The sequence below is a fragment of the Podarcis melisellensis genome (genome assembly GCF_964234715.1).
Source record: "Podarcis melisellensis genome assembly, chromosome: 5".
Taxonomy (NCBI): Eukaryota; Metazoa; Chordata; class Lepidosauria; order Squamata; family Lacertidae; genus Podarcis; species Podarcis melisellensis.
In genome coordinates, this window is record NC_138537.1 from 77,645,773 (window position 1) to 77,672,674 (window position 26,902).

General features: G+C 42.6%; 1 protein-coding gene across 2 annotated transcripts in view; it reads right to left on the bottom strand.

Annotated features, from left to right (window-relative positions):
- Window positions 1–26,902, bottom strand: part of NRG3 (neuregulin 3) — a 618,135-nt gene that overhangs the window by 24,641 nt on the left and 566,592 nt on the right. For both annotated transcript variants that reach the window (XM_081913619.1, XM_081913618.1), the window contains 2 exons: window positions 11,354–11,456; window positions 5,351–5,477 (listed from right to left, as the gene is read on the bottom strand). In XM_081913619.1, coding sequence (XP_081769745.1) covers window positions 5,351–5,477; window positions 11,354–11,456 — 230 coding nt within the window. The remainder of the gene's footprint in view (window positions 1–5,350; window positions 5,478–11,353; window positions 11,457–26,902) is intronic.

Consider the following 26,902-nt stretch of genomic DNA (forward strand, 5'->3'; position numbering starts at 1 on the left):
CCAGGGCTGTAGCATGAGGGGTCATGGAGCAGGGAGGCCATAGCCCTAGGAGCATGATTTTGAGGGATCTCAACCAGGTGCCCCCATGCAGGTGCATGCCCCAGGCTCCAGCAAATGCTGCAACGACACTGATCCTGCCTGTTCCATCATGTATACCCTCTGCTCAGTGCTGAAATAAAATTTCATTCACCCCTTCTTCCATCTTCATGGAACCGTGCATGACACCATGAGGGATTAGTCTAGAAAGAGATTTGCGGGGAGGGGGGATTAAAATTCTGGTCCTCAGATGGTACAGAGGTTCAACCTTTGTCCATTAGATATTGGGCCAGGAAGCTGCATTTGTGGCTCAACTGAATGTAACAGAGAGTTGGAGCCAGTTTATCATCATATTAAGAGTAAACCTTTAAAACTAACTGAACTTTATAGTTATGGCTATGTGGGATGGAATTCAATGTGGTGGTAAGGATATTGTTCCATCAGCACAAGCATCTTTGTGTGCCTGATGGAACAATCTTCCCTCTCCTCCAACTACATGCCATTCTCTTATAATTTTTATAGATTGGTTCTTATTTGCAAAAGTTTCTTAAGTTTCCATCCATGAGTAGGGAGCTGATGTTTGGAGCAAATAACACTAAGGTACCTTTCGGTTACCTAGCAGTTTGAAAGCACATCAAAGTACAAGTAGATAAATAGGTACCACTCTGGTGGGAAGGTAATGGTGTTTCCGTGTGCTGCTTTGGTTTCACCAGAAGCGGCTTAGTCATGCTGGCCACATGACCCAGAAAAACTGTCTGCGGCCAAACATCAGCTCCCTTGGCCAGTAAAGCGAGATGAATGCCGCAACCCCAAATTCGTTCGTTACTGGACTTAACTGTCAGGTGTCCTCTACCTTTAACATTACCTTTCAGTTATGTACTTCCATGACTATATATTGGCTTTCAATCAATTAATACTTATTTATTCCCTTTCCAACCTCAGTAAATACAAATGTGCTTCACTGAGAGGAACATACAGAGTTACATACACTTCCATGGAAATGAAAATAAGACAAAATATTGTCACAGAATATTAGCAGCTCAAGAAGAATGCTAGGCTGCATCCTTTCTCCCTAACATTGTTTTCTATGTACAAGGAATATTCTTGTAGGCAAGAGCTATGGGTGGACTGAGCAGCCTAATTCAAATGTTTTGAAAGTATGCACAAAAAGTATTTAAGTTGTACACAGTTGGTATACACTTTTAATGTAAAATACATCTTTGTGGACTTTCTACATGCCAAAACTTCATTACAAAATTCAGATAAATGTGCAATCTGACTGGGAGTTAACTTCTGATCTACAAGCAAATTCAAGAGAGTTGGTTCAAGTTAGCCCACTGAGGAAAGCCAACCAAAGAATCCCCCCCCCCATCAATTGTAGGGGCATACTGCACAGTAATGTGATTTGAAGAAAAACTGCCTTTTTAAAGTCTTAGTGGCACTCAGTCACAGGTCCATCCCATCCCATTGCATGCCATCTCTAGTTTTCAGTTCTCCCCCAATAATAAATTCATAGGAACTACACATATCTGGTCCATACTGTTCTTCTGAAGTCATTTCCAACAGAAAACACACAGCTCTGTTTCTCCATAATGTCTGAATCAGGAGAGATTGTTAAAGCTCTAGACTAATTTCTGAATGCAGTGGTGGATCTGAGAAGGGCTGATAAACTGTGCTTGAATTCAGAAAAGATGGAGACTCTTGGGGTAGGTTATTCTCATGTCTGAAAAATGCCCATTCTGGACAGAGTCACACTCCAGCTGCAGGAGCAGGTACATAGCTTTAGGGTACTCCTGAACATATCATTGTCACAAGACGCCCATGTATCCTCTTTGGGTAGGTGAGCCTTTTACCTGCTTTGCCTGGTTCACCAAATACGAACATTCTTGGATTGTGATAGCCTGACCACTGTAGACCATACACTGGTAACCTTGAGGGTGGATTACTGCAGTGAACTCCATGAAGGTTTTCCCTTAGGTCTGGCCCAGAATATCCAGATGGGGAAGAATGGCTAGACTGCTGATGGGGAACACATAGCTGCCAACACAGGACACCACTGTTAAAACATCCCCATCTACTACTGAGCCTGGTTCAAGTTCCCTGTATTAATTTACAAATCCCTAAACAAGTCCAGGGGTTTTACTGATTTATAATTTTTGGAAAATGCTTTGATTATTTATTTATTTTTAAGAAATAGGGGTAGACAATGCTGACTTCCAGACTGGTATCTGAGCATAAGGAGAACCAAAGACTCATCTATTCTGGCACCCTATTCTCACAGGGCCCAACCAGATGAAGAAAATAGTAGCCATCAAGAATACAGAAACTAGCTGTCCCTGAAATCTGAAATGTGTACCTAATTTTCTCTTAGAAAATAAAGAATGAAAAGGCTCTTAAATGTTATATAATTAGGTATGTCTGTTACTTCCTAAATATAGTGTTGCCGATCGTAAGTATTAGTTCCACATCTTACAGCGTGAGAAGTATAATGTCAAATGTAACCCTCCTAATCTGAACCTCTAGTGAATTTAGGGAGCTTGCAATTTATTGAGCAGTTTGAAAGAAGAATGCAAATGAGAAAACATGCCATTTTAAAGCGCCGTGTGAAGTGCTGTGTCACAGATGAAAAACACCTCTTGAAAGCAAACATCCATGTTTTTAACCTTGCATGCAGATTTGATAATCAAGCTATTGAAGCTTTCGTTGGCACAGAGGTGAGCGAGGGAAGAGAAGGAGGACTGTGGTATTTTTTTAACTGCAGTTATGCAAACAGCTGAAAACATAAATGAGGCTAGCTGAAGTGAAAAGCAAATTTGCAATGCATTTAAAACGGGCTGCAAAAAGGAAGTGGTGGGATTATAGTCACTTCCTTGCATTTACATAGCATGGTCTCTTGAAAACAAGTTCCCAAAGGGACATTGAATTTGGCACATATGTACAGAAGGGTCTTTCTGCCGTGCAAATCCAGCCTGTCAGAGCACTAAGGTACAATAGTATGCCAAACTATGGGTAGAAATGATGGGGGCGGGGATTCCTAATACACCATGGGGTGGCAACCTATGGCCATAGGCAGTGCTATTTTTCTAGAAAAAGAGGTGCCAGAACTCAACATAAACGCCTCTCTTGTTCTCTTATAATGGCGCCAAGACTGAGTTCTGGTGAGTTCTGGCTGAAAAGCCCAGGCCCTAGGCCTAATGCTGAAAGCTGCCTGCAAGTGATCAGTTCAGACTGGTGGCAAGATCAGGAAGATCAGACTGGTGGCAGGGAGGAAGGGCGTTTGGTGGGGAGAGGGAGAAAAGAGAACAGTAAAGAGAGAAATACAGCCCTCCTTGGGTTCTGGCCATGTCCACTTTTTTGAGGGAGGGTGGATGCCAGATCTTATCTGACACAGTGCTAACCAGAACAGCTCCCATTTTGTAAAACTGTATTTTGCAGCTGCTGGTGGCCATTTAAGTTGTTGTTTTCTTAACCTCTATATTACCCAGAGGTTATTTGGGAAATTATTTGGGATCAGCACTTTGCGAATGAGGCCCTCAGAAAAGCATAGAGAGGCAATGTAGTCGGGGCAATGTGACTGGACCATCTGCTTGCCATTAACAGTCCGACTGCTGTGTTGTGCACCAGCTGCAGGTTCTGGAGCCACATATAGCACATTGTAATGTAATGTAATCTGGTGGTTACCGGAGCATAGACTACTGAAGCCAGGCTATTCCACTTTCAATCAGGGGAATTATAAATGCTATGAGAGGTCTAGAATCTTTCAACAGAAAGGAGTCGGCACCCTAACAGTCCCCCCTGGGGGCAGAGGAAAGCACCCACGAATGAGCCGCAGTCCCCACTAAGTGGCCCACATGAGGGGTAGCAAGTTATCATTATTATGGTTATTATGACTGTAACTATCAGGGAGGGCAAGCAGATGTCTTGGACTGTCTCTAACGATGGCTCAACTTGTTGAAAGGCAGTTTAAGTTTGGTGAGTGGATGAGACAGCAGGGCAAACCGGGCTTTGGTTTTCGGGGAAAGATCTGTCCAGGCAAAAGCTCTTTGTGTGCTCAAAGTGCAGGCTGTGCTGTTATGCAAAGTAACCTTCAAGTAGAACGCAACCTTCAATTACGAGACAGTCAATTGCAATGCATAATGAAGGCACCCCATTAATCTTGTCTTTCCGGGAGGTGAGAAGAAAGAGAAACGAACTATCAACGCCAGTAAAATGGAGCATTAAAAAACTGAGATGGAGAATATTCTTGCTTATGGGCTTTGAATCCCACTACCTCGATGCATCTGTTCATGTAAAGACAGTGACATTTCTAAAATAAACAACAACAAAAATAATGAAGGACTGAAACAGTAGGGTGTGTGTGTGTGTGTGTGTGTGGTTTTTGATGATATTACTTTTATGTATTCCTATCAATATCAGTACCATGGTTCAAGGAAAGAACCCAATTTCTTTAAGAGCATAAAAGGACAGGAGAAGACGTGGCTCAAAAATATTGATGGGGAGCTTGGCACTAGGATCATACAACCAACTCTGTGTGATCTGCATTGGTTCCGATTTGTTTCTTAGTTCAGAGTGTGATAGTGTCAACCTCTGAAGCACCATGCAGCCCAGGACAAGGTTACTTCTAAAATGGCCTTCTGGCCAATCTTTAAGGTCATTCCACGAGACCCTGATCATAATCACATGTTGATTTCTGCTATTGAAGGCAAATGAACAGGGATCAATAAGGGAAGATGGCAACTCTAATTACAGTCCCACGATCAAACCCGGGGCTCTGATTCAGCACCCCTTCAATTATGCTGACCCATCCTGGGTCCACTTAGGAACCGTCTGCCTCCAGACCCAGGTTCTGAATTAGTTCAGGCTAATGTTTAATTTGGAGTTTTTTACATAGCCAGCATATAATTGAAAACCTTGTGTGGAGATAACTAAATGTGTCTTTTCTCATAGCCTGCTGTTTTGCACCATAAAGCTATATAGTTCCCAAAGACATTGAGCCAACATGACTGGCTGTTCAAGGCAACTTTTTTCCCTACATCCCATTTTGCTCCCTGAAGTTTTCCTATAAATTTTACATCTATTCAGATGCTGGCATTTACTATGGCAAACCATGACAAGACAGCATAATAAAACTCCAATTTGCACTGTTTTAACAAAGACCGTTGGACAAATAAAATGATTCTGTTCAGCTTTTTCCCCATTCCACAGCACCACAGGTGCAAATTAGTGGCACATCTGGGGGTGACGAAAACCCAAACCATCAGCATTAAAGCATTCAACCAGTGAATTAAGGATGGAGGTTGGCAAAGTTACTTACATTTTGCAGCTGGACTCGGCTTTCGGCCCTGGTCTCTGATTTTGCCATCATGCTGGAAGCATTAAGGCTGTAGGTTTTCCCATTTCGTGTCTCTTTCAGCTGTTCCTGAATAAGTTTTGTTTGCTTTCTGCAAAGAAGAAGAAAAAAACAAAAACAAAAAGATGTCCAGATAAAGATGGACAGTGATTATTATTTTTGTAATCTCAATTATTCTAATGTGGTTACTGGTTCCAAATGTCCTAATATTTTCAATGACCACAGACTAGAACCGAAACCTTTGTGAAGGCAAGTCCAGGCAGGTCAGAACAACTTGTTCTCAGTAATGCAGGGTTTATGCTGAAATGAGGGATGAGTGAATCTGTCCCTTTCAGCTTTTCATTTTCCCAATCTTACTTTTATTTCTCCACATTTTCACATCAGTTTGCATATTTGAAAAAAAAATCATTAAAAAAAATCATGACAACTTGTAAATTCATTTAAAAAGCATTCAAATTCTTCGGCATCTTAGTACAAAGTTCTCCTAATATTCACAATTTAACTGTGTATGTTGACCAGGAAATATGCAATATCTGGTTGTTCTGCACATTAACAATATCTAGTTGTTAATGCATATTAACCACTGAACTTCCATTCATCTGAACATCTGTTATTACCAACAGTAGAGCTGTATGCATTTGTGGACAGAGAAACTGGGGAAAGTACTTCAACAAAATGCTAGAGCAGCAAAGAAGAAATTCCCCTACAGTTTCTCAGGGGTGGGGAATCTTTTTGTTTGTTTCTTTGATTCTTATTCATTGCTGCTGCAAGTGGTTACAGCAGCAATAAGGATATTGGCAGCCTGGCCACCATTCTGCATCCTTCACAGTGCTCTGCAGTCAGGGTTGTTCTGGAGCATTGTGTGGGGAAATAGAGAAAAATCAGAGAAAATTGTGCAAAGTGCCCTTTTTTGGTGGGGGGGGGGGAACATGTTCTCAGAAGAATATGTCTCATCTTAGCAATAAATAAGCTTTCCTTTTTGCAATTCACACTAGAAGTATGGCTCTATCTGCAACCATGCCTGAAGCTTGATCTATAATGTGTAACAGAATTAACACAATTTCACTGCAAGTGAAATTCCACTGCGGAGTATGCTTATTTGGAGCTTTATTACAAACATCCATTTTAAAAGAATTGGGGAACAAAAAATCATGGTTCATGGGAATTATATGAATTGCATGTTTTATGTGCTTTTTTAAAATAGTTGTTTTTATTAAAGGATTTCCATAGTTATCAAGCGTACATACAACGTCCCTGTTTTCCATTCACATAGCCCTTCCTACAGATCAGTTACATCTGATGTGAGACACTACTGTCATAGACACTGTGAGTTTGGTGCAGGGTGGGGGAGAGAAAAAGAAGTGGCCTTTTGTTCTTTTATGTGCTTTTTAATTACATCTCTCACTTCTGCAAGCATCAGTACATTGCTGGCTGTCACTGTACAGTGGTACCTCAGGTTAAGAACTTAATTCGTTCCAGAGGTCCATTCTTAACCTGAAACTGTTCTTAACCTGAGGCACCACTTTAGCTAATGGGGCCTCCTGCTGCCACTGCGCCGCTTCTGTGTGATTTCTGTTCTCATCCTGAAGCAAGATTCTTAACCCGAGGTAATATTTCTGGGTTAGCAGAATCTGTAACCTGAAGCGTATGTAACCTGAAGTGTATGTAACCCGAGGTACCATTGTATATCTATCTACACACACAAACTCAAACCTGCCACATCTGTGGCTGATTCAAGAGTGTGAACTGCCTTCTATTATGATGTCAGAAGATCATTGTGAGACAGTTCTGTTCTCATGTTCTGATGTGCTGGCTGGGAACTGTCCATTCAATTTGAAAACACTTCAGCTAATTTGGTCATACATTTCATGTCCCCACCCATTTTCGGACCGTTCTAGTAATCAGAATATCAGAGGAACGTAGGAAGCTGCCTTATATTGAGCCAGGTCAGCCTTGTCTACAATGACTGCCCACAGTTCTCCAAGCTTTCAGACATGAGACATTCTCAGCCCTGCCTAAAGATGCCAGATGGAACTTGGGAGCCTTCTGCATCCAGAGCACCTGCTTTTGAGCAGTAGCCATTTTGGTTGTTGTGAGCTAGTTTCAGATGCTTAGCTGGTGAGAGAATACCACAGCTATTTCGAGATTGCAGCGGACGAGTCTTATATAAAAGTATTTTGTTCCCCGACCACCACAGTCAGTAGATGGAGTTCACCTTCAGGTATTTCTCGCCTCAAAACAGCTTCACCTGATTACTTTTTCCTCAGAGGATGCCCTATCTGTGACTGAAAGCTTAGCTTGGGGAAAGTGTTTTTCAAATGGAAAAATGACCAAAGGGAAAGGGGTTAAACCGCTTTTTTTACACCCACCCTTCTTTCCCTGAGACTTGCAAGCTTGCACAGGCTGATTTTTGCTGCAGAAATCCACCACACAGAGCCTGCTGCAATTTAGAACTTGAGTCAAAGTGAGACAGTTGGTCCCAAACATTTTTTAATTTGTTACACTGACTGCTTGAAATGTGGCTCATAAAGGTAAAGGGTAAAGGGACCCCTGACCATTAGGTCCAGTCGTGGCCGACTGGGGTTGTGGCACTCATCTCGCTTTATTGGCTGAGGGAGCTGGCGTACAGCTACATTCAAAGGTGAAAATGGGCGGTCCCAGGCCAATGTTGTTAATGTTTGGGGGGACAGGACAAACAAACAACAACCAGCAAATGATGACATCTGGCAAAATGCTATTGTCAACATGGAGGGATGCTTGTCCAAAATGAGGGGAGATATATTCACAAGCGTAGGGAACTGCTGGGTCTGTTTGTCCATGTAGCTTAGTTTTGCCTGTGCTGACTAGGTTGCTGCTCTCCAAGGTCTCAGAGGTCTTTCTCATCACCTAGTACCTGAGTTTTGTAACTATGCTGAGGATCACCCCTTCTACATGCAATGTATGTGCCGCTGAGGACCAACACATCTTCCTCCTTCAGCATCCATTATTATACCTCTGCATTTCTGTCTGCAAATAGAAACCCATTTCTCCAGCTTATGATAATTACAAAAACCCAACTTCTACATATAGCCATTGCAATATGTATCTGCCATTGCAGATATTTTAAATTTGATTGAGTGTTCCCACAAAGGTCTACCACTGAGCTCTTGTCCCTTCTTACTGATTATTTCAAAATGTTCATTATACTCATTAGTGGTTGTCAGCATTCACACATTAATGTCAATGTTCACTACGTTATGGGCATTCCCTATACCAATAATGTGCCCATATATACTCTGATAGTTCTCCTTCATCTCTCATAATACTATAACCCTCTAACAAAGCTGAATGTCGGAAGATTCAGGATGGGCAAAAGAAGGTGCTTCTTTGCAGCTCATATAGTTAAAGGGTTGAATTTGCTCCCACAAGCTGTAGTGATGCCCATCAACTTGGATGGCTTTAAAATTCAGACAAATTCAGAGATAGCAATGCTATCAGTGGCTAGTACCCACAATGGCTGTGTATTACCTCCACTGTTGGGAGGCAGAAAGACTCTAAATGCCAGTTGTTGGGAATCACAAATGGGGAGAGTGCTGTTTTGTTCATGCCCTACTAGTGAACTCCCCATAAGTCTCTGGCTGGCCACTGTGAGAACAGGATATGGGATCAGATGGGCCTTTGGTCTGATTCAGCAGAACTCTTCTCATGTTCTTAAGAGCCACCCATCATCCAAGAACTGCAAAATTCAGCAATACTAAATTTCAAAAGCTTCTGAAATTTTCACATTTTAGACTCATGACTCAGTCACTTCACATTTTAGATACATATGGGGAGCTATGGTAGATTCTGATAGGACAAGGCCCTATATTGTTGTGATATATGCACATTGACTCCTGGTTTCCTGGTTTAAGAACCATGAAACTGTTGCTTGCATAATTTGCGGCTGATGAACTATGTGCCCTAGCAAGGACAATGAGAGCTACAGAGAAAGCTTTGATTTTATTTGGTCAATGAAGCCAGTTCAATGGTGTGGGGGGGGGGACTGTTCTAGTCAATAAAAATTAAGAAATTAAATAATGCATTTGTGGATTTGAGTATTCCAAGGATGCCAACGCACAGGTTGTACAATGTGTAAGTGTGACATCCGAGAACACAAATTTCCTCCTTCAGAATAATTATCTAAAACACAGAACATAAAATGAAAACATAATGGTTAATCATAAAATAACAGAAAAGTAATCAATGCCTTGTCTAGACAGCATTTTATTGCAATGGGCATAGGACTAATAGGGATATATATTATAAGTTTCTACTTTTTTTTTGGTGGGCATAAACTGCCAAAGTCAAATGCACTTAAATTCTACTTATTTCAATGAGGAATAAAATCATGTCCTGAAATTTCTCCCATTGAAATTAATGGAACTTAACCTGGGCTGCATCATTCTCTGACTGCTAAACAGTCCCCAACCGTTGTCCATCATTGACTTTTGATGCGGTATGGTTCGTCAGAGAGCTTTTGAGTGGCATACATGTTCCTCTCTCTTCGCAGAAACAGGATAAGAACAGGAGGTGACATAAGGGAAGAAGGACTTGTCCTTTTCAAAGGGCCTAACATTTACCACACAAAAGGCACTCGGCCCAAGAGACATTCAAACCACTTTTTGAATCACCTCCTCCATTTTCTAGGCCCAGTTCCCAGGACAGCAGCCTAAATGTGATGTTTCTCAAGGGCAAAAACGGATTTTGGTGGCTACTAGTAACAAATTTCAGTAGGTTATAGACTTGACTGAAGTAGAAGTGACATCAATTGCACGAATGCACTTAACATGCATATTATTTGTTAGGTAAATTACTGCCATAAGGAATCCTGAAGCACGGGGGGGGGGGGGGCAGGAGAAGTATAACTCTTCCTTTCCTTGCTAAGTTCCTGGCACAAACTGCTTCTCCATAGTGGCTATTTGCCTTTGGAGGAAGCCTACACTGCGGGCAATGGAGGTGTCTCTTGAAATGCAAATAGCCAACATGAAGAGTTCATTTTCGTCAGAACTGTAATGGGGAAAGGAGTCAAACTATGGCTTCCCCAAACCTGCAGTTCTGAGGCTCCTCTTTACATTCAAAAAATCTGCAAATTAAATGGATTACTGCAATGAATATCACATCTAGGTTGGCTCCAAATGTAATTTTAGTGTGGGCTTGAGCATGCTCAATGGAATTTTTGACTTTTCCTCTTTTAATGGCAGACCCATGTGCTATGTAAGAAGCTGTTGTGAGGGGAATAGCAACTCAGCACCCATAACAAACTACAGTTCCCAGGATTCTCTGAGCGACACCATGAATGTTTGAAGCAGTATAATACTGCTTTAGAGGTATAGCATGGTGCAGATAGGGCCATTCTCTCTTCCTTTCTAAGCAAGCTTGGACCTCCATTATTAACTGCCAGTAGCCCAATCTTGTGAGTCACTGAGCAGTTTGAGCCATATAAACTACCAGGCCCTCTGCATCTTCCGATATATAACCGATAAATCTGTCATGAATCAAAATAGATACGCTCGAGCCAGATGCAGACATTACCATACTATGAATTTATTTATTTTATGGATCACAAAATTGTCGCCAGGATGTTCAGCATTGTTTCACCCAAAGCCAGTTTTTGTGATATATGAAAAGCTGGTAGGAAAACGATGCATTTTCATGCCTTTCCAGAAGATCAAAGAAGATTAACCTCTTCAAACCCTTCCCATTCATCTGTGTTCCTGTATGCAAACTCTGATAAATGGCATTATGAGTGTCAGTCATGGAAATGGCGGGGGCGTTTTTACATGCAGGGGTTTTATGGGGGGGAGGGGGAGCACGTTGACTCACAAGGAAATAATGTATATCAGGTCTCTGGTACCTTACTCTCTTCAGAAATAATGCCATGGAGGAAAAACACAGAAGAACTGAAAAGGCATAAGGATGACAGGACAGAGGCTAGACAAAGGCTCTTACTTTGTTTTGAAGTAGAACGCTGCACAGATCATGCCCACTATGACTATGCCAAAGACGATACAGGAAATAGACAGCACTTGTCGCTGGTAAACCTCTTCGCTCTCTGTGGACAGCAAAATTGAAAATTATGGCAACATTACACAGCAACATCTAGAAATAGGGGGACGTATTATTATTTTAAGGGTGTGTGAATCAGCATGACACGTTCTTCATACAGAGAACAGGAAGTGTGCAGATTTTGGCTTGGAGAAACCACCCCCGACTTAGGATCCCCACCTGCATGCTGTTATGAGAGACGTGGGTCTGCTGCACTGGCCCAAACAGAATTCTCCCCCCAAGGAGACCCTATAAACATGTAATCAGGACTATGGCATGAAGTGGTGCCATTTTGCGTTTATGTACCCCGGAGGGCAGAGAAACGTATGAACTGGTTATATGGCTCATCAGACAGGAAGTGATCCTACACATCACAGGGGAATAGGGTAGACCTGACATGGGGGTGGGGCTTGTTTGATGTGGCAGTCCTGTATCTCAAGTGACACATCGTCCCATCCTTGGGATGTTATCCTATACCCCCCCACACACACACTTGCTAAGGCCTAATGAACTTAAGAGACATGCATGGGACTGTGCTGTTAGTTCCTTATATAAGACTTTGGACTTTCAAGAAAAGGAGCCAACTTCTCGTGAGGTTCCTTTAGGTGACTGCTGTGGACCTTGAAGAAAACAACTATGAAAACCAAGGGCATTTATCTGATGTGATTATTATCCAATTTTTCAGAAAGCTATATAAATAGTTTCCATAGGGCAGGAGGGAGGTGGTGGGTGAAAGGTTGGAAACAGGACTCTATTTTTAATACTCAGTCATGTTCATCACTTACAAGGCTCATTGGGATTCACTCATTTCATGACCACAACCCCATTCCTTTAAAAATGTACAAGGTGGTTTTGGGGTTATTTTTTTGCTTTGGACTATATAGCACTCCTGCCTAAGCCTCCACGTTGTTCCCCCAGATTCCAAGTGTACAAACAACATAAAACACTGAAAGATTTACAGCGCTGAAAAGAAAGGAACAAAGCCAAACCAAAAAGAAACCCCTGCAGTTTGATAGAGTTGGATGAAAGCCAAAGTCTTTCCATAGTTTCTGATGTGCTCCACTGCACAGGATATTACTTTCATGGGAACTGTGTAGTTTATTTTTGGGGGGTAGGGGGTGGCAGGCAAGGAGGGGGAGCAATAGCCTTGGTAAACATCACTGCTGCATAATTAACTTGAAGAGAGGGGTGAAATGGAAATCAAGAATATGAGAAAACATTCTGTCTCATGTGAGGACAAGCAGTCGACAATTAATAGGCAGCTGGAACACCGTATGTGGAAATGAATCAATAATTATTTAAGTGATTTATTTTAATTTAAAAGGGCTTTCTTAATATACCAACTGAGTATCAAATTGGCTGGATTATATTGCTACCTGTTAACATATGACAGGAATTAAATATAAGGCTTGAAGGGGAAATTTATAGATTCAAAAGTATGGATGTTATGGGCAAATATTGGGGTGGGGGAGGAACACTTGCTCTGGTCAAGAAATCCAGGCATGCATCTAACTGTGGCCCCATTAATTCCAAATAAGGGAGCAGAATTGATTGAGTGAAAGAAAAAATGACCACTGGATCAGCTGCTCTCATTGAAATGAATGGGGAATCTTTAGGTGACAATGAGGGTCAGTGGGACAACTCAGACTCTCACGCCCAGGAATCAGTGCTGCACCAGAGTAATTGTTTTTGTTGTTTTACAACAGAGTGAAAACCATCCTCCCCATCACAACAATTTGTGTTGATTAAAAAAATAAAATAAAAACCCATTCTTTTCAAGAGGAAAGATTTAAGCATGCATTTAAGTCTCCCATTTAAATCCATAGGACTGAAAACCATTTCATAAACTGTGAGGCAATCTGCATACAAATTGGATTTGCAACTGAGCGTACACTGGGCAGGGAGCTGCAGACAACCCTTGTTGTTTGGAGCATGTTACCTATATGATACATGCATTTCCAAACACAAGGTTATCTCATTCACACATTACATTTTTAGGTGCACAATGTATGCCCTTAGAATTGTTTTACTTTAGGTGAATAGTGCACAATATGTTTTTTTTCAGCTGAATTATATACTTCAAAAAGGTTTAATTCTTTTAAAGTGTTACCAACAACAAAATTACAAAATAAACCTGTTTGAACACAGAAAAGAGCATGTTTCAAAAGCAGCGGTGGATATTTATTTTTCACCCACTCAGGTTCAGAACCACAATCAATAATTGTAGTATATACCCAGACCATACTAGAATCACCCACTGAGTTCAGCAGTAGTTACTTATTCTCCCTCTCTGTGTGTGTGTGTATTTTCCTCGACTGTAAGTGCAAAATAAGCAAAAGCTTTTTTAAAAAAGAAAAAATGCACATGGGGTCTGCTTCGCTGTAGGTAAATGATGCAACCACGTGGTGGAAAGGATTAGGATACTGATTGTATGGGAAAGGCTTGAGCAATCTGCCATGACCATGTGGTTGGGTCACTCACAAGCAACCCTCAACCACATCAGGGCTGCAGCTAGAATGTGGAGGGAGGGAAGTGGGAAGGGCTAACTTCTTCCAGGGGTAAGGGCAGCTGGAAAGCAGTGTTCAAGTGGGGGATTGGGAGCTTGGTAAGGGTGGAAGGGGGGTGGGTGACCGGGAGCATTCACTAGAGAGGGGTGTCGGGGAGATGAGGAGTGGAGGAATTCAGGAGGTAGACAAGACTGGAGGCAAGTAGTGTCCTTGATAGCTGGGAAAGGGGAGGAAGGAAGTGGAAAAGCTATGCCGGCAAAGGTGGCAGAGGGGAAGGAGAAAATGGGCTGCAGAGAGTGGTCCCGATCGGGTAGGGCATTGGCGTGTGTTGCAGGAGGAGGAGGAGTATTGATTTGATATCCCGCTTTATCACTAACCGAAGGAGTCTCAAAGCGGCTAACATTCTCCTTTCCCTTCCTCCCCCACAACAAACACTCTGTGAGGTGAGTGGGGCTGAGAGACTTCAGAGAAGTGTGACTAGCCCAAGGTCACCCAGCAGCTGCATGTAGAGGAGCGGGGAAGCGAACCCGGTTCACCAGATTACAAGACTACCGCTCTTAACCCCTACACCACACACAAATCTGCCCTCTCAAGGGGGAAATTTGATGGGGGGGTTGGGCTCGCGTGAGAGTGCAGGGCCAATGAACGCACATCCCAGTTTTCAGCACCAGGAAGTTGGAGGGTATGAAATTGAATCCCTCACATGTCCTTAGCCCTGGGCGGATCTAGACACAGGAAAAACAACGACGCTATAAATAAGTCAGAAATTAGATAACAAAGAAAAAAATCTCTATGGAAAATCACGTTTTGAAATTTCCTGCTCTCTGCCGCCATCTGGTGTTGCATGTTTATAGCACATTCAAACCACTGTTTCTTTACTAGTGTAGCCGAGTCCTCAGTCTAGCTTTCAACTGCCTCTTATAGTCAGGGGTATTCTTTTTACTGGTGACAGCCTCCCTTCTCTTCTAATGGTGGATTCCCCCCCCCATCCATTCATAACCCTCTGCCCCCCTGTTTTTTGTGCCTTTTCCTCCTCTTTACTTAGCATCTGCTTTATCACTAGGTCTTTCCGCCTTCCCTGCTCTTCTCCAGCATTAGAACAACTGAACCAACTGCTTGAAGTTGTTAGGGAATCTGCACAAAATCCCTAAGCACAGACTCCAAGGTATATTGCAGTACAGATTCCAAAATGCTCCTAAATTACACCAAAGCTTGAAAAACCAGTGGCTGTTATTTTTGTTTGTTTTTACTTGCTTGTCTTTGGTTTGGTTCTCACACATAAAACACATTGGAGGGCTAGAAAGTGGTATAAAACTGTTGTTGTAAAAATATAAATAAACTGGAACCTCCTCTCTTGATCTGAACCTTCATTATTGGGGATCTCCTTCACTAGGTACCTACACATTAATGTAACCCAAAATAAAGAGGCGTCTGTCAGCTATCACCTTGCAGCAGATACTATATCAGGCTGTAACAGAGGAGGAAAGAAAAGGGAGCATTCATGGTGCCTTCTCTCCTTGAACTTTCACGTATCAGCTAGTTATCAGAACATCTTCTGATTAAGAACATGAACCTGAGTTCATCCGTTTCCTTCTCCCTCCCTCCCAATCCATTTTCCTTTCACATCTTGTCTTTTTAGAAAGTAAGCCTGAAGGCAGGGTCTGTCTTTGTGTGCATGTGTGAAAGAGATTTTTTAAGCTGCCCAGGAAGCCTATTTTTGACTGAAAGGGACAATTAAGATTAAGTAAACAAATATGATTCAATTTCTTTGAAATGATTATCATTCCTAGGTCTTCAATGTTCCACAGAGCTTTCAAAAATGAGCATTCAAAAATTAATTTTCCTCTTATACTGTGTGTTCTACTCTGTGCAAATAAATGGGTGGAAGAGATTTTCTATACACCTCAAACTGAATCTTTCTATTGTACATTGGCTTCCTCAAGACTCAGGCACTGTTTGCACAGCAGGATCAATATTTCTTTGCTCTTATATATATTTTGTTCTCTTTCCCTCCTTTGCGAGACACCTCCCTCTTCTTCCACTCACCTCTCCCCCCCCAACCTGAATCCAAATTCCTCATTAAAGATCCCTAATCCTTTCACCGATCTCTTCAATTGCTGATATAGAGCATTTAAATTGCCAGTGACCCAGAGAAGCAAACTCTTCTCTCCGTACACCTCCTCATTCCACTGAGCCGAATGCATCTAATAAACCAGCCAAGAGAATGAGCATGTTTTGAAATCTTACCTAACTATAGGTGAGATCCAGCAAAATATACAATGAAAAAGTGCAGAGGTGTGATTAGGAGACCTTTGGCAAAGCATCTGGTCCTTAGGAATTACATCTTGAAGAGTGAAACTGTCAAACCCAAACTTTTAAGAAATTGATGCAAGCACAGAGTCTTATCAGGGAATGAGCAGAAAAGGCTACATTTTGTATAATCCAAATAAATATTCTGCAGGGACTGAACATGCTAACTGCAAATTATGCTGTGTCACATAATTTAAACACACACACACACACACACAAATTTAATTATCTCTGGAAGCGGTTAAGCAATTTAAGTTGAGTAATTAATTAAGCAGAATATGGATTCAGTGACTGGTTGACTGTATCAGTTGCGCAGATACATATTGTCATAAAACGAATAGCAATGGCAAATGGTTTGGGGAATTCAGAGGGCCTACCCACCATGACATCTGCCTTGCTCATTGTGATGATTAAGCTGGTTCTAATAAATGCCTAGCATGGCATCTGGCAAGCTATCAAGACAAGGTGCATGATTTTCTACTATTTGACATTAACAATTAAAGAAAACAAACCACCTTCTCCTTAAGGGATGCTTCCACAGCTAAAAGAAAAATGATCCAGAATGCTATCTTGTCACATACACCCAAATTTTACTTTCCCCACAATGCAAATAAAACACAGGATTGTAGTTGACCCTGGATCCCTTCCTCCTCAAGTGTCCCTAATTGATGGACCCTATGAGGGTGAAAGAGGAGAGTGCAAAATATGGTTTGAAGCTCAACATCAAAAAAACGAAGATCATGGCCACTGGTCCCATCACCTCCTGGCAAATAGAAGGGTAAGAAATGGAGGCAGTGAGAGATTTTACTTTCTTGGGCTCTATGAACACTGCAGATGGTGACAGCAGCCACGAAATTAAAAGACACCTGCTTCTTGGGAGAAAAGCAATGACAAACCTAGACAGCATCTTAAAAAGCAGAGACATCACCTTGCCAACAAAGGTCCGTATGGTTAAAGCTATGGTTTTCCCAGTAGTGATGTATGGAAGTGAGAGCTGGACCATAAAGAAGGCTGATCATCGAAGAATTGATGCTTTTGAATTATGGTGCTGGAGGAGACTCTTGAGAGTCCCATGGACTGCAAGAAGATCAAACCTATCCATTCTTAAGGAAATCAGCCCTGAATTTGACCAAACTTCAGGAGGCAGTGGAAGACAGGAGTGCCTGGTGTGCTCTGGTCCATGGGGTCATGAAGAGTTGGACACGACTAAACAACAACAACAACAATTCCCCTTTCCGTACAGTTTCATTCCTTTTTGTCTAACCCAAGAGTTATCAAGTGCTACAGCCTATGGCTTAGCCTCTTTCGCACATGCTCGCCCACACAGAAATAACAGCCTTCCCTGCATACTGAAAATGGTATATCAAAGTTACAGCCCACCAAGTGCCTTCCTCCCTAATGTACCAGTTTTCATGTGAAAGGATTAAACTTTATTCTGAAGTGCAGCATGTGATACGTCTCCCCACCAAGATCTGATGTTGGCAGTGTCCCTCAAGAGCCATAAGGCATGGTTTTGCTGCATGCATCAATCAGCTCAAATTCACCTGTGCCATCAAGTGGCCTGCCATTCAGGACTTAGTCACTGCATGATGTGCTGTGCATATACAGTTGCAATCAAAAGTATTCAAACCCCCATTGCAAATCAGATTTATTATCAAAGTTTACCAGACTTTCAGCTGTTTGCAATGAGCAAAGTGGAGGGAGCAATATTCTTAACAAGCTTTAAATTACCATTCTTGGACACGGTTGTTATTAGATTGCAAAAATGCCATTTCCTTGTGAAGACCTTATATAGTCATACCTTGGAAATCAAATGGAATCTGTTCCAAAAGTAAGGATTTTGGATTCTATTCAACTAACTTTTACTCAGAGCAGATCCACAAAAATTAATGGCCATAAGTATGCCGAGATGGCAAAGCTTACAGGAAGAATTAGAAACCAGGAAGAGGAGGGCTTTAATAAAGAATGTGGGAAGTTTATAATTTATTTTAAAAGCTATTGTAAACAGTTACATACATTGGAAGGATTGACAGAAAACTTGTAGTAAAAATTTGAACTATGGCTTGACAAAGAAGTTATAAAAATAGAGTTATGAAAGAGGGGGAAATCATTACATTAAGATCAACAATGGGGGGAGGGAAGTCAAAAGGGATTATATGTTTATGTATTTGATTCATTTGTTTATGTAAAATAGAAAATGCAAAAATGAAATTTATTTTTTAAAAAATGAAATTAATGACCATAATTCACTTAGGTCCATTATTTTCTATGCATCTACTCTGAGTTACTTGAATACGCCCCTTTATAACGAACAGTTTGAAAGCAAAAATAGAAGTGAATTGTTTTTAATTCTGCCTTTGAAGAAGAAATGCAGAAAATGAAAAAGAAACACTTTGTATTATGACTCAGCTAATTAAGACAGGCAGAATTCCATTTGTCAGTAATTAAAACAACAAGGACATTTCTGTCCATGACTGTGTGATCTATTAATTCCTTGGCATATTAAGAAAAATTCAGAAGAGAGTTGAAAACGTTCTACAAGATAGTCGTGTCAAAATGCTTCATGGGTGCAAATTCATACAACTGCAATTCATGGGGTGTGACAGCCCTGGTCTTTCCCGCTGTCAGTCAGCTGATCAGTAGCACAGGCTCATGCCTCCTCTGTAGCTGTCTGGGACACCCAGACCCTCAGATGCAGGGGAGCTTCAACACTCCTTGTAAAGTAACATTCTCACTGGCTGTATTGTGACACCAGTAGAAGTTCAACCAATCACTAGTCTTATTGAGGCAACCAGATCCCCAGCTAGCTTGCAGTAGTGGCTGGTGACCATGTCCAGGAGGCACAGACACAGGAGACCAATGTTAGGTAGAAGCAGAACCAATGGCAGGCAGAGCAAACTAATTCTACTTTTGTGGCTATCTTCCTCCCTGCTGAATTCTACAAGTTCAACACTGAGACAAGGAGAAGCTGTCTGGATGGGTGCTGGTACCTCAGTGCTCCGTTCACCCTAACAGGCTAGTCTGAGGGGCGGAGGAAGGGGGTGGTGGGGGCGGTGTGCCCTGGGTGTCATCACTGGGGGGTGATATTTGGCGTGCCACCCGCCTGCGACTCCCAAGCCTACCCCTAGCCGTTGGGGAAAGGGGCAGAGCTGCACCGCCTTGCTGGTGGCCTCCACCCCTTCCCCCCTCATTTTGTTTTTTTAAAAATAATTTTTATTAAATTTTCCACTTTTATCATATTCACATTTTGTTACATAATTCTATAACTTAATACATTACTCTATAAGAGCATCAACCTCCTTCCACATACCTTTCCATATTCTTCGCTTTTCTATAATCACTTTTTTACCTTTTACCATATTATAATATTTCACCTTATTATCAGTAAATCAGTTCCTTATATTTACATTACGAAACATTTCAGTTCAAACCTACAAACATTTTCAAATGTTTACGATTTTCTTTCATGCAAGATATAAATTTGTTCCAGTCCTTTTGAAACAGTTTGTCACACTGATTCCGGATCTTCCCCATCAACTTGGCCATCTCTACATACTCCACCATCTTAACCTGCCAGTCTTCCAGTGCTGGAAGTTCCTGCTGCTTCCATTTCTGAGCCAGAAGTGTCCTTGCAGCCATTGTGGTCTTCTCCCTTCATTTTGACAGCTTGGGGAAGGCTTGCAATTTATATAATCCCCATGAACCATGAACTTTTGTTCCCCTGCTCCAGGGCTGCTTCCTGGGGGTGGGGAGCCTCCCCCAAGCTGTCAAAAGGAAGAGGGAAGGGAGGAAGGCTGCTGGCAAAGTGGCGCGGCTCCCTCTCCCCCCCCCCCCGCGCCCAGGAAGGAGCCTGCCATGGGCAGCTCGCTCCACCCCACTGGGTATCTCACCCCCTGGAATGCTTGCCACAAAGCCCCCCTGGAACACTCACCACACCCCCATGGCCCCACCCCTGGGTGCACAGCAAGTGCACCACTCTGGGTGCTGGAGCAGCTAGCTCCGCCTCTGGCCAGCCTCTGCTGATTTTGGAAATGATTAAAAGGGCACCTAAACAAATGCAGGGACACGGGTGGTGCTGTGGGTTAAACCACAAAGCCTAGGGCTTGCCGATAGGAAGGTCAGCAGTTCGAATCCCCGTGACGGGGTGAGCTCCTGTTGCTCGGTCCCTACTCCTGACAACCTAGCAGTTCGAAAGCACGTCAAAGTGCAAGTAGATAAATAGGTACCGCTCTGGCGGGAAGGTAAATGGCGTTTCCATGTGCTGCTCTGGTTCGCCAGAAGCGGCTTAGTCATGCTGGCCACATGACCCAGAAGCTGTATGCCGACTCCCTTGGCCAATAAAGCGAGATTGAGCGCCGCAACCCCAGAGTCATCCGCGACTGGACCTAATGGTCAAGGGTCCCTTTACCTTTAAACAAATGCAAACAGGGCACCCTGATCTTCTATGATGTCCTCAGAATGGAGGACAGGATAAGTAACTCAGAAGCTCCACAATGGGAAGAGAAAGGATAATGGTCAGAGGCTTTAAATATGGGGCTTATGCGAAATAGCGCATTGCAGAGCAACAGGGTCTACACGTTCATGGACCCTTTGAAAAAGTGCTCAGATGTTTGGGAACAAATGGAGAACAGGGAGGACTGAATCCAGCCCCCAACTCCAGAACAGCTGAGCAGTGGGATTCTGTGTTTTAAAAGAAGGCTACAGCTGAACAATTCCAACTGTGTGCATGGGAATCTTATGTGCATTTTTCCACATCTGGCTAGATAATGGAGTATGTTTGCAGAAGTCTGCTTTGAGGTGCATATTCTCTGAGCTGAAATGGGTCAACGGGAAATGGGTGCACCCCCTCAGCGTTTCAGCAATAATTGGCTGCTACTTGTGGTCCACCATGCATGCTGCAAAGATAGTGGGCGATATTCTCCTTGGAGACTAATAAAATATATTGCAAAAAAATAAAATAAAAATGGTTTAGGCACTTCAATATTATACTGACCACAACTATCATGCACATCAACCACTGACTTTATGAGCTACTGATATAATATTTGAACTTTATTGGCTTATAATGAGTTTTTGAGCTGTGACTAAAGCTCAGGCATATAAATTTAATTCTAACAGAGGCTTTGGGAGGGTTTGCTATTTCATTCTATTTGTGCTATCAGTGGTTTTATATATCAGAAATATTTAAAAGATAACACTAAAAAAGCTAATACAGTCTGCACCCAAGTGGATATATATATATATATATATATATATATATATATATATATATATATATGCTTTCGTAGATTTTCACGGGTACAGGAATGCAGGTTTTGGTGTCCTCGGGTGTCTTCCCGTGTAAAAGTTGGGGTGTCTAGGCGACGTTTCGACGAGGTCTCACTCGTCATCTTCAGGCTGGTGCTTTCGGCTTCTTGTTACTGGAACAGAGCAGGATCTCAGTGTTTGAGTTCCTATAAATACTGTTGAGGGGGTGTGGTGTATAGCCTCCAATGTTCTGGGCAGAGAGGAAGTTCCCAGGCTAGTGTGCCTTTTCTTCTTTTGTTCCTTAATTACTTGAGGGATATCTTGAGTGATTTCTTGAGTGATATCCTGAGTACCACTTAGGTGGGTCATTAGGTGTGGATTAGTTGCTAAAGTCTTTGTGTCTTGACCTCTTGAACTTTGTGAAGAGTTTTTCTGAGAAGATGGCTGTACTGCACTTAGTTGTGCTCTGGCTTGGCTTCGTGTATAGGGGCGAGCTGTGGTTTTGTGGCCTGTGTCAGCCAGATCTGTGTAGGGATTGCAGGGGGGTGCAGCATCCGGAGGTGCCACCATGGTTTGGCTACTGGATGGTGTCTGTAATTTATCTGTGGAGAGGGTCTGGGTTTGGGTCTGGTGTGGTTGATTGGTGATAGCGTTCTGTGTGCCTCTGGATCTGGTGTCAGTTTTTGTGGGGAGGGCTAATTTCCAGATGTCTGGCAAGCGGGATGTGTCGTCACGCTTGTTCATGTTGTGAGGGTGTTTCTCTATCTCGATGGCTTCCATGATTATTCTCTTGTGGTGATGTTCCATGTTAAAGAGCAATTTGGAATCTGCAAAATTAATTTCGTGTCCTGTTTCTTTCATGTGTTGGAAAAGAGAGGAAGTTTTTTCTTCTTTTTTGACGGCATTCTTGTGTTCTGCGATACGTGCATTTATTCGTCTGTTTGTTTGTCCAATGTACGTGGCTGGGCAGACTTTGCAGGGTATTTCATACCAGCAAAACAGGGTTACGAAGCTAATCCAAAAAGAAACACCCCCCAAAAACCAAGACACAGAAGAAAACAATGGCATGGCCCTCCTTCCTTATATCAAGGGCACTACAGATAAAATTAGCAAAATCCTCCATAAACACAATATCAAAACAGCCTTTTGCACCAACCAAAAAATAGCATCCGGAGGTGCCACCATGGTTTGGCTACTGGATGGTGTCTGTAATTTATCTGTGGAGAGGATAGCCAATATCCTCAGAAACCCCAAGGATAAAATCCAGTTGGAAAACCAAGGGGTCTATGAAATACCCTGCAAAGTCTGCCCAGCCACGTACATTGGACAAACAAACAGACGAATAAATGCACGTATCGCAGAACACAAGAATGCCGTCAAAAAAGAAGAAAAAACTTCCTCTCTTTTCCAACACATGAAAGAAACAGGACACGAAATTAATTTTGCAGATTCCAAATTGCTCTTTAACATGGAACATCACCACAAGAGAATAATCATGGAAGCCATCGAGATAGAGAAACACCCTCACAACATGAACAAGCGTGACGACACATCCCGCTTGCCAGACATCTGGAAATTAGCCCTCCCCACAAAAACTGACACCAGATCCAGAGGCACACAGAACGCTATCACCAATCAACCACACCAGACCCAAACCCAGACCCTCTCCACAGATAAATTACAGACACCATCCAGTAGCCAAACCATGGTGGCACCTCCGGATGCTGCACCCCCCTGCAATCCCTACACAGATCTGGCTGACACAGGCCACAAAACCACAGCTCGCCCCTATACACGAAGCCAAGCCAGAGCACAACTAAGTGCAGTACAGCCATCTTCTCAGAAAAACTCTTCACAAAGTTCAAGAGGTCAAGACACAAAGACTTTAGCAACTAATCCACACCTAATGACCCACCTAAGTGGTACTCAGGATATCACTCAAGAAATCACTCAAGATATCCCTCAAGTAATTAAGGAACAAAAGAAGAAAAGGCACACTAGCCTGGGAACTTCCTCTCTGCCCAGAACATTGGAGGCTATACACCACACCCCCTCAACAGTATTTATAGGAACTCAAACACTGAGATCCTGCTCTGTTCCAGTAACAAGAAGCCGAAAGCACCAGCCTGAAGATGACGAGTGAGACCTCGTCGAAACGTCGCCTAGACACCCCAACTTTTACACGGGAAGACACCCGAGGACACCAAAACCTGCATATATATATATATATATATATATATATATATATATATATATATATTTGTGGGGACAAGGGTTGGAGGGGAATTATATAGCTATAATTGCATTTTTTTAAATTTTAATCCATTTAAAAATTTTCATTTACAGTACCACCTTGGGGGGGGGGGGGACAGCATTAAAAGGAAAGCTGAAGTTAACAAAAACAAACTTGTCAGAATCCCTTACAATGGTATTGTGGTTATCTGTCAGACACATAACGTTAGAGGTTGTTTTCCATGGACAAGAGAGACTGTCAGGCAAAAAATTTTCTGACGTTCAACCATTATAAGGATGCAATAATGCATGCATTGTAATTAGTAGCTTGGGGTTCCTACTGAACCCAGTTGTCTTTGTCCATGGAGTTTTCTTGGCAGGGATTCTGGAGTGGCTTGCCGGTTCCTGCTCCAGGTGGATCATGTTTGGTCAAAACTCTTCACTATGACCTGTCCATCTTGGGTGACTTGCTTGGCATAGTTCATAGCTGCTCTGAGTTATTCAAGCCCTTCGCCATGGCAAGGCAGTGATCTGACTGCAAGAAGATCAAACCTATCCATTCTTAAGGAAATCAGCCCTGAGTGCTCACTGGAAGGACAGATCCTGAAGCTGAGGCTGCAATACTTTGGCCACCTCATGAGAAGAGAAGACTCACAGGAAAAGACGCTGATGTTGGGAAAGATGGAGGGCACAAGGGGAAAGGGACAACAGAGGACGAGATGGTTGGATAGTGTTCTCGAAGCTACCAACATGAGTTTGACCAAATGGTGGGAGGCAGTGGGGGGCAGAAGTGCCTGGCATGCTCTGGTCCATGGGGTCATGAAGAGTCGGACACGACTAAACAACTAAACAACAACACCACTGAACCCAGGGACCTTTTAAATCATAACAATCACGATGATTTAAAAGGTCCTATAGAGTTGTTCATTCTTGAAAGACAAAATTCAGAACCTGAGTGGGCCCAGATGGAGAAAAGAATGGATCCTGGCAGGTAGAGATGCAGAGACCTTGTTGGAAGCCCAGCAGTCAAAACACAAGGGTCATACAAAACCTGTGGTTGATATAAGGCAGGAATGGTGAAGATCTGTAGCCCTCTAGATGTTTTTGGACTACAACTTCCATAATCTCTGAACATTGGCCATGCTGGCTGGGACTGCCATGTTGCCATCAATAAATGTTGAGTGAGTGGTGGTTCAAGGGACTAGATGTGCAAGGTTAGTATATTCATGCTTTTCTGTGCATATTTAACCATTTCATGGTTATAGCTTGCGTACCAATTCTGTATAGCAAATAATAATAATGTGCTACATGTTGTGTGTGTGTATACAAGATTAGGGAACAGAGCCAGAAAGAAGACAACGACAGGATCTTATTGACAGACGGGAACAAGTGCTGAAAAGTTTGGCAACCACTACTTTAAATCTGCAGTCTTTCAAAACTCCATGCATATTAAGGCCGCTTTAATCAACACAAGCTGTATAAATCCAGGGCCGAGTGAATACAGGAAATGATTGCCAAATATTTGACTGAAACAAGAAATGAATTAACTTTCACCAGGCTGATGCCCCTTTTAATTCTGCAAACATTCAACCTTGGCATCAATTACTTGTGTAAATGATTGCAGGGAGGGGAATCTTCAGCATGGACAAGAGTGGGCCAATCCTGCATTTTAAACTCGTAGTCATTCACCTCTGACCTGAGTTTCTAGACATGCAGCCTTAAAGTATGGTCATTCATCCAGCCAGACTCAGCATTAAGAGTTCTCAGATGACCTGTACACATTCACAACAATGCAGCTACGTGGTCGTATACTGATGTCAATGCATGCTGCATGCAATCTGCCAGGTCAGCAGCTGGGACTGCAGGTGCATAGCTCTATGAAATAAGATGCAAATATGTTGATCAGCTATTTGGAAAGGGAGCTTCCTTATACCAGGTCAGGCTATTAATCTGACTACCCAGTACTGTCTCTTCTTGCCTGCAAGATGTCAAGCAGAGGTCTTTCCAATCTCCCACCACCCAATCTTTTTAACTGGAGATGCCAGGATTCAATTTGGCACGCAAAACATTTGGTCTTCTGCTACATTACAATATCTTTCTGTTCCCAAACAAAGCACTGGTGGGCTGTATGTTGTTTTACAGGGCTACAAATATGCCCTCTTGGATACTTTGCATGCCCAAGTCTGGAACTGATGTGGCTGAACTCAGAACAAAGGAGGATATGCCCTGTTTTACTATGGCAGATGTTGGAAAACAGAAACTACAACCCCCGTTGTCTCTGACCACTGGCCATGCTGGCTGGATCGGGTGGAAGTTGGAGTCCAGCAATATTTGCAGGGCTGTAGGTTCCCCATCCCTGACTTAAAGGGCAAAAGGAGGGTTTCCCAGACTCTCAAAGCCATTAAGCTCAAAGGAAGCAGGGATCCTTGAGGGCCTACCTGTGTGTGATGCAGCCAGGCCTCTGTTGGTATGTTAGAAGGGTAGGCTCTGATGACCAATGAGTGGGAAGTATACTCTTGGGCTCTGAGCCAAGGCAGAGTTACCTGAACAGAGGGCAAGGTGAGGCCAAGCACTTTCACTACCATATCTTAAGTGCTGATACCTGGACTTCTGGTTCTCATAACCCCAAAGGCTTGTGTGATGACTCTTCATTACTGGCTTGCACAGAACTCACCATCCTAGAGACAAGCTACTGGTCACATGATTTTCTTTGTCTCAGGCATGACATCATGAGGCAGCAACAGCAACAACCTAATTGTATTCCTTGTCTTTCCTAGTGCATAAATCTTGGTCAATTCAAGGATGCTTAATAACCCAAGAATGGCTATTGTCCAAATTCAACAAGTCCCATTAGAGGAAGCCCATGAAAGGACTTCTGCTAGTGCCATGTGCCTTAGCCCGATTTCTTGCCTCTGCGCATCTCCTCAATATTAGCTCTAGCGGGCCAGGAGAAACCCCAGAATAGCATATGGGGGAGGAGAAGGGGATATTTCTGTCTGGCAAGCTGAAATGCTTATGCTAATAGAATGACTGCCATAGCACTACATTGAATTCCCCCCTATGGGCCTTGAATGTCTAGTAATTGATAGCATGACACAGGAAAAATAAAATCCGTAATCAATACCATTGTGATTAAAAGGACACCCTTCAGTGGTGA